The sequence below is a fragment of the Rhineura floridana genome, chromosome 6 (genome assembly GCF_030035675.1).
Source record: "Rhineura floridana isolate rRhiFlo1 chromosome 6, rRhiFlo1.hap2, whole genome shotgun sequence".
NCBI classification, from domain to species: domain Eukaryota; kingdom Metazoa; phylum Chordata; class Lepidosauria; order Squamata; family Rhineuridae; genus Rhineura; species Rhineura floridana.
This window is the reverse complement of record NC_084485.1, coordinates 79,693,911-79,706,741: the sequence shown is the minus strand read 5'-3', so window position 1 is coordinate 79,706,741 and position 12,831 is coordinate 79,693,911. Positions and strand designations below refer to the sequence as shown.

The window sequence follows — 12,831 nt, the reverse complement described above, 5'->3', positions numbered from 1 at the left end:
ACCTTCTTCTGGAAACGACTGCCTGAACAAGAACGACGAATACATGGAGTAGGCTTTGCTATTAAAAATGATCTTGTGAAGCTCTTGTCAGAAGTTCCTACTGGCGTTAATGAACAACTCTCAACTCTCCAATTAAAACTCGGCAAAAACCAGCAGGCAACTATTCTAAGTGCTTATGCACCAGCATTAGATGCTGATGAAGACATCAAGGAAAAATGTTATACCCAGCTGGACATCATCTTATCAGAGATACCTAAGGTATCCTCCTTGGCGATTTCAATGCAAGAGATGGGCGTGATTTTGATTTGTGGCCAGAAACCATTGGGAAAGAAGGAGTTGGCAATAGCAACCTGAATGGCATTCTGCGTCTGACTAAATGTGCAGAGCATAATCTTGTTATTACAAACACACTCTTTCACCAGAAAGATAAATTTAAAACATCATGGAAGCACCCTCGGTTGAAGCACTGGCATCTCCTGGATTACATAATTGTCCATGCCAGACATTGTCATGATGTACTCCTCACCAGGGCCATGATGATTGCCGATGACTGCTGGACAGATCACCGATTAATTCGATCCACTATGGCCATTAATATTGTTCCTCAACATAGGCTCCAAGGAAAAAAACCAAGGCATAAAATGAACATCCACACCCTTCAAGATCCTATTAAGCGAGCTTGCTTTCAAACAACTCTCAAGAAACATCTACCTGCGGAACTCCCTGAAAATGTTGAGGAAAACTGGATTAAACTGAAGACTTCCATTATTGTACAAGCTTATTGGATACCAAACTAAGAAACATCAGGACTGGTTTGATGCATATCATTGACAAGAAAAGGAAAGCCTTCCAGATATGGCAAAAAGACATTAACTGTGCTGCTAAGAAAAAAATCTATGCCAGTGCAAAGGCTGAGGTCCAAAGAAGAACTAGAGAACTTAAGAATGCCTGGTGGATAAAGAAAGCTTAAGAAATCCAGTATTTTGCAGATGCTCATGATGCACGGGACTTTTTTAATGCCACAAAGGCCATCTATGGACCAACAAATTATGGTACAAATCCCTTACAGTAGTATAGAAAGACCACCTGTTGTCAAATGATTGATGATGACCCCTGACCCTAACCTCCCTCTGACCTCCCCCCTCCCCCACCCCTAGCCTCCATCCTTCCCCCAGCCCTTACCCCCTTCCAAATGACATCACCAGTCCCAGCCTGTCTGTGGACCTAGGGGTGTTGATTTATGGCCCCGACCTTCCCCTGACCTCCCTCCCCTCACCCAACTCTCCCCCTCCCCAAGGACTCACTGTAGCTATGGCAACCAGTAGACCATGGATTTGAACCAATAAGGAGAGGGGGCGGTCAGAGCAGGCAATTTTGCATGCTCGGGCATGTTCTGAGCCTTGAACATATTCTGAGTTTTGAACATGGAAGCAGCCAGCACTCCTAAGAGTCCTGAGGAATTAACCAAGCAGCCAACTGTAGACATGGAAGCAGCCAGCACTTCTAAGAGTCCTGAGGAATTAACCAAACAGCCATCGGTAGAGGTCCCTAACCCTCAAAAGTGCTATATTAGCACGAGTTCTGATGAAGGTAATGGTTTTCCACATGCTAAATTGCTAAAAGAGGAAGCGATTGAGGTCAACAAAAGATGGATCAGCAAGTTGGAGACGATTGCCTCTGATAATGCTGTAATGCCGGTAAGCTTTTATTTGGAAAGTAAATGATTGGGGAGGTGTAAAAATAAAGGTTGCAAAAATGTTAAAGCATGTCCTTAATTTTCTAGGGACCTTCAACAACTGAAAACTCTGCTGAAGTTTATCCACAGCCACCACCACCAACAGCTCTGTGGAAAATGGCAACAATAGGAAGCATTCAAATGCAGGTTTGTGGAGTCATTATTTCCATGATGTAGTATAAAACCAAAGAAAGGTCTGTGTATGATTTTTCTAAATTATTATTATTATTGTTGTTGTTGTTGTTATTTTAGGATTCTGCAGATCTGACATCAAATCAACCCAGCCACCTCATCCTTAGAAGTATTGTGGGCATTCAAGCGGATGAAACGGACAATATTTTACCAAGAAAACGTAGGGGAGCAATGAAAGGGATTGTTAGGGCAACTGTTTATGCCATTTTAAAGCACTGTTTAAGGCAACACATGCGGGAGGCTTGTCTCAACTGTGTCATTGATGCCCCGGGACAAACATCCCATGAGTGTCTTTTCTGGACACAAAGTGACCTCTCTAAGAAGTTATGATTTATCTGTAAAAAAATCTGTTTTAAAAATGTCCTCCATGTTGTTATCTTAACAGCCTACAGCTTGAATTGTCTTGTTCTAACACAAGAAACTGTTAATGAGGTTTTAAATCTTGTCACTGATGTATCTAGATCCCAGGACTCTGTTAAAATTGTTGATCAGATCCTGAAGAGCACTGATCAGTCATTTTTAAAACATGTTGAAAGTGTCATCAGCAACAGGGGTTATAGAAGTTTTTTCACCTCTCATTTTTAGAGGACAAAATCTGTCCTCTAAAATTGAGAATGCATGCTCCATGTTGTTATCTTAACAGTTTGAATAGTCTTGTTCTAACCGTAAGACTATGAATGTTAAAGTTGTTGAATAATAACGTTTATATTATGAAAACTTAGTGTGTGTAAAATCTGTTGAAAACCATGAATTGATACCTACCGGTAATCCTAAAACAGCCTTCCTTTGTTCATTACTTTAAACAGAAACAATAAAATACATAGATTCCCAGCAATGCCCCATGCCCCAGTCCCTCAGCATGCTTTGATTAAAACCATGCCTATAGAAATGTTAGAATTTCCAAGCCCCAAAACAATCTAGAGGATCTAACCCCCCCAACCCACTGAATAAAAAAGGTTATATTGAAAACAGGTTGAGATGTCAATAAAGCTCTAATGAACTAGGCTGTTAGTCACTTCACTGCCAAAAGAAAATAAACATTTTGTTTAAAGCCATGCAGTCATAACCTAACTAAAAATATATAGATGCAACATACCAGCTTGACCTTGTTAATGCACTTATCCTGAGTGGAAAGTTAGAAATTCCAAAAGCATCCTAGAAAGCAGAAAGATTTCCATGCCAGCTCTGTAAAAGTTTTGGGAACAAAAAAAGTCTCCATAAGAACATAAGAAGAGCCTGCTGGATCAGGCCAGTGGCCCATCTAGTCCAGCATCCTGTTCTCACAGTGGCCAACCAGGTGCCTGGGGGAAGCCCGCAAGCAGGACCCGAGTGCAAGAACACTCTCCCCTCCTGAGGCTTCCGGCAACTGGTTTTCAGAAGCATGCTGCCTCTGACTAGGGTGGCAGAGCACAGCCATCATGGCTAGTAGCCATTGATAGCCCTGTCCTCCATGAATTTGTCTAATCTTCTTTTAAAGCCATCCAAGCTGGTGGCCATTACTGCATCTTGTGGGAGCAAATTCCATGGTTTGACTATGCGCTGAGTAAAGAAGTACTTCCTTTTGTCTGTCCTGAATCTTCCAACATTCAGCTTCTTTGAATGTCCACAAGTTCCAGTATTATGAGAGAGGGAGAAGAACTTTTCTCTATCCACTTTCTCAATGCCATGCATAATTTTATACACTTCTATCATGTCTCCTCTGACCCGCCTTTTCTCTAAACTAAAAAGCCCCAAATGCTGCAACCTTCCCTCGTAAGGGAGTCGCTCCATTCCCTTGATCATTCTGGTTGCCCTCTTCTGAACCTTTTCCAACTCTATAATATCCTTTTTGAGATGAGGCAACCAGAACTGTACACAGTATTCCAAATGCGGCCGCACCATAGATTTATACAACGGCATGATGATACTGGCTGTTTTATTTTCAATACCTTTCCTAATTATCCCTAGCATGGAATTTGCCTTTTTCACAGCTGCCTCACACTGGGTCGACATTTTCATCGTGCTGTTCACTACAATCCCGAGGTCTCTCTCCTGGTCGGTCACCGCCAGTTCAGACCCCATGAGCGTATACGTGAAATGAAGATTTTTTGCTCCAATATGCATAATTTTACACTTGTTTATATTGAATTGCATTTGCCGTTTTTCCGCCCATTCACTCAGTTTGGAGAGATCTTTTTGGAGCTCTTTGCAATCCCTTTTTGTTTTAACAACCCTGAACAATTTAGTGTCGTCAGCAAACTTGGCCACTTGACTGCTCACTCCTAACTCTAGGTCATTAATGAACAAGTTGAAAAGTGCAGGTCCCAATACTGATCCTTGAGGGACTCCACTTTCTACAGCCCTCCATTGGGAGAACTGTCCGTTTATTCCTACTCTCTGCTTTCTGCTTCTTAACCAATTCCTTATCCACAAGAGGACCTCTCCTCTTATTCCATGACTGCTAAGCTTCCTCAGAAGTCTTTGGTGAGGTACCTTGTCAAACGCTTTTTGAAAGTCTAAGTACACTAGGTCTACTGGATCACCTCTATCTATATGCTTGTTGACACTCTTAAAGAATTCTAATAGGTTACTGAGACAGGACTTTCCCTTGCAGAAGCCATGCTGGCTCTGCTTCAGCAAGGCTTGTTCTTCTATGTGCTTAGTTAATCTAGCTTTAATAATACTTTCTACCAGTTTTCCAGGGACAGAAGTTAAGCTAACTGGCCTGTAATTTCCGGGATCCCCTCTGGATCCCTTTTTGAAGATTGGTGTTACATTTGCCACTTTCCAGTCCTCAGGCACAGAGGAGGACCCGAGGGACAAGTTACATATTTTAGTTAGTAGATCAGCAATTTCACATTTGAGTTCTTTGAGAACTCTCGGGTAGATGCCATCCGGGCCCAGTGATTTGTCAGTTTTTATATTGTCCATTAAGCCTAGAACTTCCTCTCTCGTTACCACTATTTGTCTCAGGTCCTCAGAATCCCTTCCTGCAAATGTTAGTTCAGGTTCAGGGATCTGCCCTATATCTTCCACTGTGAAGACAGATGCAAAGAATTCATTTAGCTTCTCTGCAATCTCCTTATCGTTCTTTAGTACACCTTTGACTCCCTTATCATCCAAGGGTCTAATCGCCTCCCTAGATGGTCTCCTGCTTTGAATGTATTTATATAATTTTTTGTTGTTGGTTTTTATGTTCTTAGCAATGTGCTCCTCAAATTCTTTTTTAGCATCCCTTATTGTCTTCTTGCATTTCTTTTGCCAGAGTTTGTGTATGGGTGGGTTTGTGTCGGGAGAGGTGATCCATCAGGTATTGTGGTCCTAAGCCGTGTAAGGCTTTATAGGTTAAAACCAGCACCTTGAATGGAGCTCAGAAACATACAGGTAGCCAATGCAAGTGGACCAGAATCAGTTTTATACGTTCGAACCGTCTGGTCCCTGTTACCAATCTGGCCACTGCATTTTGCACAAGCTGCAGCTTCCGAACTGTCTTCAAAGGCAGCCCCATGTAGAGAGCATTGCAGTAATCTAACTTGGAGGTTACCAGAGCATGGACAACTGAAGCCAGGTTATCCCTGTCCAGATAGGGGGTGTAGCTGGGCCACCAACCGAAGTTGGTAAAAGGCACTCTGTGCCACCGAGGCTACCTGAGCCTCAAATGACAGAGATGGTTCTAGGAGAACTCCCAAGCTATGAACCTTCTCCTTCAGGGGGAATGCAACTCCATCCAGGACAGGTTGGACATCCACCATCTGGTCAGAAGAACCACCCACTAGCAGCATCTCAGTCTTGTCTGGATTGAGCGTCAGCTTATTAGCCCTCATCCAGTCCATTGTCACAGCCAGGCACTGGTTCAGCGCATTGATAGCCTCACCTGAAGAAGATGAAAAGGAGAAATAGAGCTGCATGTCATCAGCATACTGATGGCAACGCAATCCAAATCTTTGGATGACTGCACCCAATGGTTTCATGTAGATGTTGAACAGCATGGGGGACAGAACTGACCCCTGTGGAACCCTATACTGGAGAGTCCAGGGTGCCGAGCAATGTTCCCCAGCACCACCTTCTGGAGCCGACCTGCCAAGCAGGAGCGGAACCACCGCCATGCAGTCCCTCCCACTCCCAATTCAGCCAGTTCTTCCCAGAAGGATACCATGGTTGATGGTATCGAAAGCCACCGAGAGATCAAGAAGAATCAACAGAGTCACACTCCTGTCTCTCTCCCGACAGAGGTCATCGTACAGGGCGACCAAGGCTGTTTCCATGCCAGAACCAGGCCTGAAACCCGACTGAAATGGATCCAGATAATCAGTCTTATCCAAGAGTGTCGAGCTGGCCTGCCACCACTCGTTCGTTATTCTTGACAGGGAGAGTCCCCAGATCATAGCAATATATGATATGGGGTACTCCAACATATATTTTTGGGTTCAGAGACATGTTAACTTTCCTATGGAGTTGCTGTAGCTGTGAACTTTTCTTGTTTTTTAGTGTTTTGAACTTTCAAGCAAATAAGGAACTGGGAACTAGGAACCAACTTCAGCATCGTGACAACATAACCAATTATCAGGGATAATGGAAATTGTAGTCCTACAACATCTGGAGGGCACCACATTGCCTATCCCTGATCTGTAAGGTCCCACAAGTGACTTTTGTTGTTTGTTGCAATACATACCATAAGAACAGCCTGCTGGATCCAACCAGTGGCCCATCTAGCCTAGCATCCTGTTCTCACAGTGGCCAATCAGATGCCCTAAAGGGAAGCCCATAAGCAGAACCTGAGTGCACAAGCAGCAGCCCTCTCCTCACTTATATTTCCAGCAACTGATATTCAGAAGCATCCTGTCTCTGACAGTGGAAGTAGAACATAGCCATCATTGCTAGGTGCCACTGATAGCTTTATCCTCCATGAATCTGTCTAATCTTCTTTTAAAGCCACCCAAGTTGGTGCCCATCACTGCTTCTTGTGGTAGTAAATTCCATAGTTTCACTATATGCTGAGCAAGACCACATTTTTAATTGCAGGAGAAGGGATAACGTTTATGCTGGTGGATTATTTTTGATATGTCCATTTTCTGTTTACCTACATTATGTCTCTTAAGTTCTGCTTCTGACAGTTCAATTGTTCATACACGTCTCCAGAGCTTGGAAAAGTTACTTTTTTGAACTACAACTCCCATCAGCTCAATCCAGTGGCCATGCTGGCTGAGGCTGATGGGAGTTGTAGTTCAAAAAAATAACTTTTCCAAGCTCTGCGTCTACCCAATGAGTTCAATGGGATGTACTTCCTGGTAAGTATGTACAGGATTAAGTTACCTCTAAATTATACTGTTGACAAAAAAATTACAAAGGCAACTGGTAAAGTACTAAAGTTTGCATTTTTCTTTGATGATAGGGGATTGCCATATTGATCAAAATGTGTTTTAGTTGAAAGGGGTGCTGCATTGTTTTTTGCAGCACAACACAGGCATGCCTTCAAGCGCTGCAGTAGAACACCTGTTCAGTACCGGTGGCAATATAATCTGTAAAAATATATTTCTTGTCTGACGTGCTCTTTGAGCATCCTGTTCTTTTGAGACATAACAGAAATGTATTGTAAAATCAGCATTTCAAGTGTAAAATTTGATTTCAAGTGAATTATGTGTGTTGGGGTATTATCTTTGCTGCGGATGGGGTGGAGTGATGTGAGATCCTGTAATGCCATTCTGTTAATCTTACAGATAAAAAAAAAATTCTACTACCCTCTGTGTGTGTGCTCTTATTTTTTATGTTGTTTTAGGCTACTTAGATGTGCAACAGCCAAGGCCAGCACCTTGTAGGCAATTTTTTCAAAAAAGTAACGAAAATGTAATTGTAGTGATTACTTTTGAGTAAAAGTAAAGTAATCAGTTACTTTCAGAGCAATTGCAATTACCACTTTTTTGGTCCATGTAACTGTAATTTATTACTTTTTTAAAGTAATCTTCCAAGCTCTGAAATGATCAACCCCCTCCCCCTCCTGCCTCCCCCCTCCCCCTCCTGTGGTCAGTTTCACCTATCCTAAGCATAAATTGCAGGGAAGTAAATCCCACTAAACTAAACAAGCATGCAAATGATCAATCTATTCTCAGCAAATTTGCACAGGATCCCATTTCTTATCTCCCAGATTAAAGAGCAGAGAAATTCACTAATAGGTAAAAAAAACCTTGCTGTTTAAGAACGTACCTATAGCCAACAGATGTTTCTATCAAACTTTTAAAAGCAGGGAAATTGGGCAGCTATAGTGAATGCACCAGCAATTGCAGCAACACCTGCAATCAGACCAAATAACAGAAACAAGACATGATCTTATTTTAGCAGGGAGGAAACAACAATATTAAAACAGTTGATATAGTTCAGATAGTCACTTTAAATACGTTTGATTTACTTTGCAATTTTACTGAAGTTTCCTGTAGTAAGTCATTCTCTTTTGCTTCTGTTTCTGTGAATATGTGACGTACAGCAACACTTTGGAGCACTAAAAAAAAGCTCCAAAAACAATTGCAAAAATAATGGCACTGACAGTTCTGCAGAATAGTTTCCAATGGACATGAGGAGTGTTTCAGTTTGCACAAGATAAAACAGTGGGAGGTGAAATATATTCTAGCAAAATTCTATGTGTGCTCTATGGTTTTAATTGACCATGCCCACCTTTCCTTAAGTGGAGTAGTTTAAGCATAGCAGGCTGAAAACGTGCATCTTGGACAGGCCAAGTTTGTTTTTTCCAACAGCTAGAGTCATTGTATAAGTAGCAACATATTGTAATCCATCTGATTTTACATCAAACTGCCGTTTCAGATTCAACTGTTAATGTGCCCAAAATAGATACAGAGCATAACCTCTAGTGTGAAACACAAAAGGCTGTCTTCACCATCATATGACAAAGGCTTTGAAATTAATAAAAATAAATTTGGCACAGATTTCTAGGATGAATGAGAGAAATATAATTTTTTAGGTTAGATTCTCTGTAGAAACAGTAGTAATACAGAAAAGAAGCAAAGTAAGAACACCAACAAAAATACAAAAATGTAATTCTCCATCTTTGGAGATGACAGGTGTTGCCACCACTGACCATATGCTCAGAGGCACATGTTACCAAATTCTTCCAAGCTACACAGCAAGTGGATTGGACTGTGAAAGACCAACCCAAATTGTCTTTGCATTTTTACAAATTTGTAGGGCAGTACAATATCTCAGAGAGGAGGTCAGGTGTCCTGCTCCCCTGGTGCATTCACTATAACTGCCCAATTTCATTACTTTTTAAAGTTTGATAGAAATATCTGTTGGCTATAAGTACATTCTTAAGCTGCAAGGTTTTTTGTGTATTAGTGAATATACTTTGGATTTGTACAAGATTTCTATACTCTGTGCTCTTCAAGGGCTGGGGCTGGGAAACAATGGGCAGGGATTCAGCTGGAGGCCTGCTTCCTTGTTGTGACAGATTTGACCAACATACAAGTTACTATATGAAAGGGATGATACAAAACAAGATATGCAACCTAGGACATATTTGGTGTTTATCAAATGGTCTTTATATGTACAGTACTACTAGAACATTTATATAACTAAAATGAAGTAGAAATATTAAGTATGAAATAGGGTTTAATCTATGAACCCAAAATTGGAACAGGAAAACAATACATCTGCTCTGCAACCTGCCAAAGTGGCAAAAAACTCCAGTGCAGTCTAAATTGTTTACCATAGCAGATTTCCATGGGACATGGTTGAAGCATAATTTGGAAATATCAAAGTAGCAACACAGTTTTCTAGTAAGTTAGTAGGTCACATGAAAAACTGTTGTTTTTTAAAAAAATAAGTGATACTTGCATCTATATATCTAGATTCTAGGTAGTGGTCTGGGCATAGATTCTGTTATGGTCTGATGCAGACAAAGCTAAGCCAAGTGTCATCTTAATGCTCCACAGACAAGAAAGGAGCGCTAACCAATGCTGTATCTCAGCCACAGTAACAAAGCGTTAAGCCAACATGACAAGTGTGTTATGCAGCTGAGCAAGTTGACCAGCAGGAGAAGGAGGTCAGAACAGATTATTCTGTCCTTCCCCTTAGTGATCTATCAAATCCCAAGTAAATTAACTCAAGGAACAACAACATATATGCATGTAGAAAACTAGCAGGTGTGGGGAAGGCTATGCAGTGTATTGCACAGAATGTCACATGTACAACTGGCCTGTTGGACAGAAGTTGTTGGTGTGTTTTTGGTGCAATCAGCTCAGGGAATGAGGACCTTAAGGCTAAGGTGACTGACCTGGAGAAGACAGAGTGGTTGGTGGATGAGGCATTCAGAGACATGTCAGTTGCTCCCATTCTCAGAATGACAGCTCCCTCACTCTCATGGAATCATAGAATAGTAGAGTTGGAAGGGCCCTATAAGTCCATCAATTCCAGTCCCCACTTCAATGCAGGAATCCATGTTAGGCATACCTGACAGGTGGCTGTCCAGCTGCCTCTTGAATGCCTCCTGTGTTGGAGAGCCCGCCACTTCCCTAGGTAATTGGTTCCATTGTCATACTGTCTGCTCTAACAGGAAGTTTTTCCTGATGTTTCCCTTCTCCCTCCTTCACATACATCCTCTTCCCTTTTCAGGATATCTGTAGTGTTAAGGCCAATGACCACTCCAGCTAGCTACACATGAGCACTTTGCTTTTTAGTGCAAGTTCTGGTGAGCTACACTTCACAGAGAAACTAGCCTCCTTAACTCTTCACTGCCACCAATTCACACAGAATTCTTGCTAAACCCTCCTAGTAGCGTGTAGTTAGGTGTGAGATGACACCACCACTGAGAGACAGTATAAATGTTAAACTATGTTGGTAGATTTATTAAAGGGATATTATTTTCAAAAGGGAATACTGTTAATCTGGGATCTTATAGGGGTTCTAAAGACTCCAGAGACACAGTTGCTATCACCAGCCTTTAAGCGTTTCTCCCTTCAGGCCAATTTCCCTAAACCTCCACCCCAGCCTATTACTTCCACAACCCAGTCCAGCTACTGGGGCCAATCTGCCTCTGTACCCCCAAAACTCCTCTGGTTGTGCTCCTGGCTGTTGGGCAGTTTGTTGTTATATGCCTTCAAGTTGATTAGTACCTATGGCGACCCTATGAATCAGTGACCTCCAACAGCATCTGTCATCATGAACCACCCTGTTCAGATCTTGTAAGTTCTGGTCTGTGGCTTCCTTTACGGAATCAATCCATCTCGTTTGGTCTTCCTCTTTTTCTAATCCCTTCTGTTTTCCCCAGCATTATTGTCTTTTCTAGTGAATCATGTCTTCTCATTATGTGTCCAAAGTATGATAACCTCAGTTTCATCATTTAGTGTTATACCACCATTTGTATCACTTCCTTCTGGCAAGGCCTTTCTTCAGAGCAGCCTCTCAGATATCAGTCACCAGCTCCCTTCTGATCACCAGACTACTATTGGTCTGGCACCAGGGCTGGTGTCAGGCATGACTGGGCCCTTGGGTACCAGCCTGCCCCAGGCCCTCTGCTCCCAGCCCCCCCCCAGACTGTGGGACTGCTCCACCTACCTCTTCTCTCTTTTTGTGAATGCCCTGCGCGCTGGGTGTGCAGGTTGCTGCCATCAGCCAAGATGGTGGCAGAGAATTCTCTAAGGGGCTGATACCCCCGCTGCCATCTTTGTTGATGGCACACAGGCACACTACGCTGCATACGTGCACATGCTTGCCATCAATCAAGATAGCGGTTGGGGCATTAGCTCCTTAGAGAAGCCTCTCCTGCCATCTTGGTTGATGGCAGCTGCGTGCAGCACACAGGGCATTCACAGAAAAGGAGGAGAGGTAGGTAGAGCGGGCAGGCGCCATGGTCTCGCACAGTCTGTAGGGGGGGCTGGGAGCTCCGTCTCTGCAATCTGCAGTTGGGTCAGAAGTCAACACTGCCGAGGATCGCGGAAGGGGAGAGCTACCCCCAACCTTAAAGAGGGGCCCTCAACCAGGGCCCTTCTTGACCGCCCTTTGGCGCCGGCCCTGGGTAATAATATATAGGCCTCAGTTCTTCCCTCAGCTGTTCTCACCAACGCACGCCTCACTCGAGCTGTTACCAACTTCTACTCCCAACATCTCTGTTACTGCTACCCCGATCTGACTAACTTCCTACTGCCTGGACCCTCTAGCCAGTTAGAAAGAATTTACATTTTCTAGGCCCCATCTACAGGGCCGGATTATCCATTAGGCTTAGTAGGTTGAAGCCTAGGCGCCCAGAGCTCTTGGGGGCCCCTGGAGCACTGACCAGAGGGCCCCTGGAGCTACAGGGGGCCCTCTGCTCACCTTCCACGATCAACGGAAGCATCTGCCATCCCCCCACTATCCCCCTGCTTTACCTACCTTTCCGTTGTTTTTTGCGGCATGCAGATTTGCCATCAATAAAGATGGCAGCCAAGGTTTCCGTAAGAGGTTGAAGCCTCTGCCGCCATCTTGGCTGATGGCACACATGCGTACTACACACGCACGTTGCTGCCATCAACAAAGATGGCGGCAGAGGCTTCAGATCCTTAGGGAAACCTCTGCCACCATCTTGATTGATGGCAAACCTGCACGTGCCGCAAAAAACAACGGAAAGGTAAGTGAAGCGTGGGGATAGGGGCCCCCAAACACCAATCAGCCTAGGGGCCCTCCTCAGCTTAATCCGGCCCTGCCCATCTATTAGAATCTTAAAATGATCATTGTCTCTCTCCTCTCAGAACCTGTCACTAGGCAACCACTGCCAAGCAGTCTTGAAACAATGTACCAAAACAAGGCCTAATAAATGTAAATGTACTGCCTTTATTGTTGTGAACCGCCCAGAGAGCTTCGGCTATAGAAATTTAATAAATAAATAAATAAATAAATAAATAAATAAATAAATTCAAGTCGATTCCGACTTGATGGCGACCCTA

At 43.2% G+C, this 12,831-nt stretch overlaps 1 protein-coding gene across 1 annotated transcript; it reads left to right on the top strand.

Moving 5' to 3' along the window:
* The first annotated feature begins 1,163 nt into the window (after positions 1 to 1,163).
* LOC133386705 (uncharacterized) lies at positions 1,164 to 3,213 on the top strand. Its single transcript, XM_061630425.1, has 3 exons — positions 1,164 to 1,697; positions 1,784 to 1,882; positions 1,988 to 3,213. Exons 1-3 carry the CDS (start codon positions 1,425 to 1,427, stop codon positions 2,255 to 2,257), a joined length of 642 nt encoding a protein of 213 aa, XP_061486409.1. The 5' UTR covers positions 1,164 to 1,424; the 3' UTR covers positions 2,258 to 3,213.
* The last annotated feature ends 9,618 nt before the right edge of the window (positions 3,214 to 12,831 follow it).

Bases quoted from the DNA above. Each gene is read 5' to 3' on its own strand.
- LOC133386705 (XM_061630425.1), top strand. From the start codon at position 1,425: ATGGAAGCAGCCAGCACTCCTAAGAGTCCTGAGGAATTAACCAAGCAG. The intron at 1,698-1,783 runs GTAAGCTTTTAT...TTAATTTTCTAG, and splicing joins CTGATAATGCTGTAATGCCG to GGACCTTCAACAACTGAAAA. The intron at 1,883-1,987 runs GTTTGTGGAGTC...TTGTTATTTTAG, and splicing joins TAGGAAGCATTCAAATGCAG to GATTCTGCAGATCTGACATC.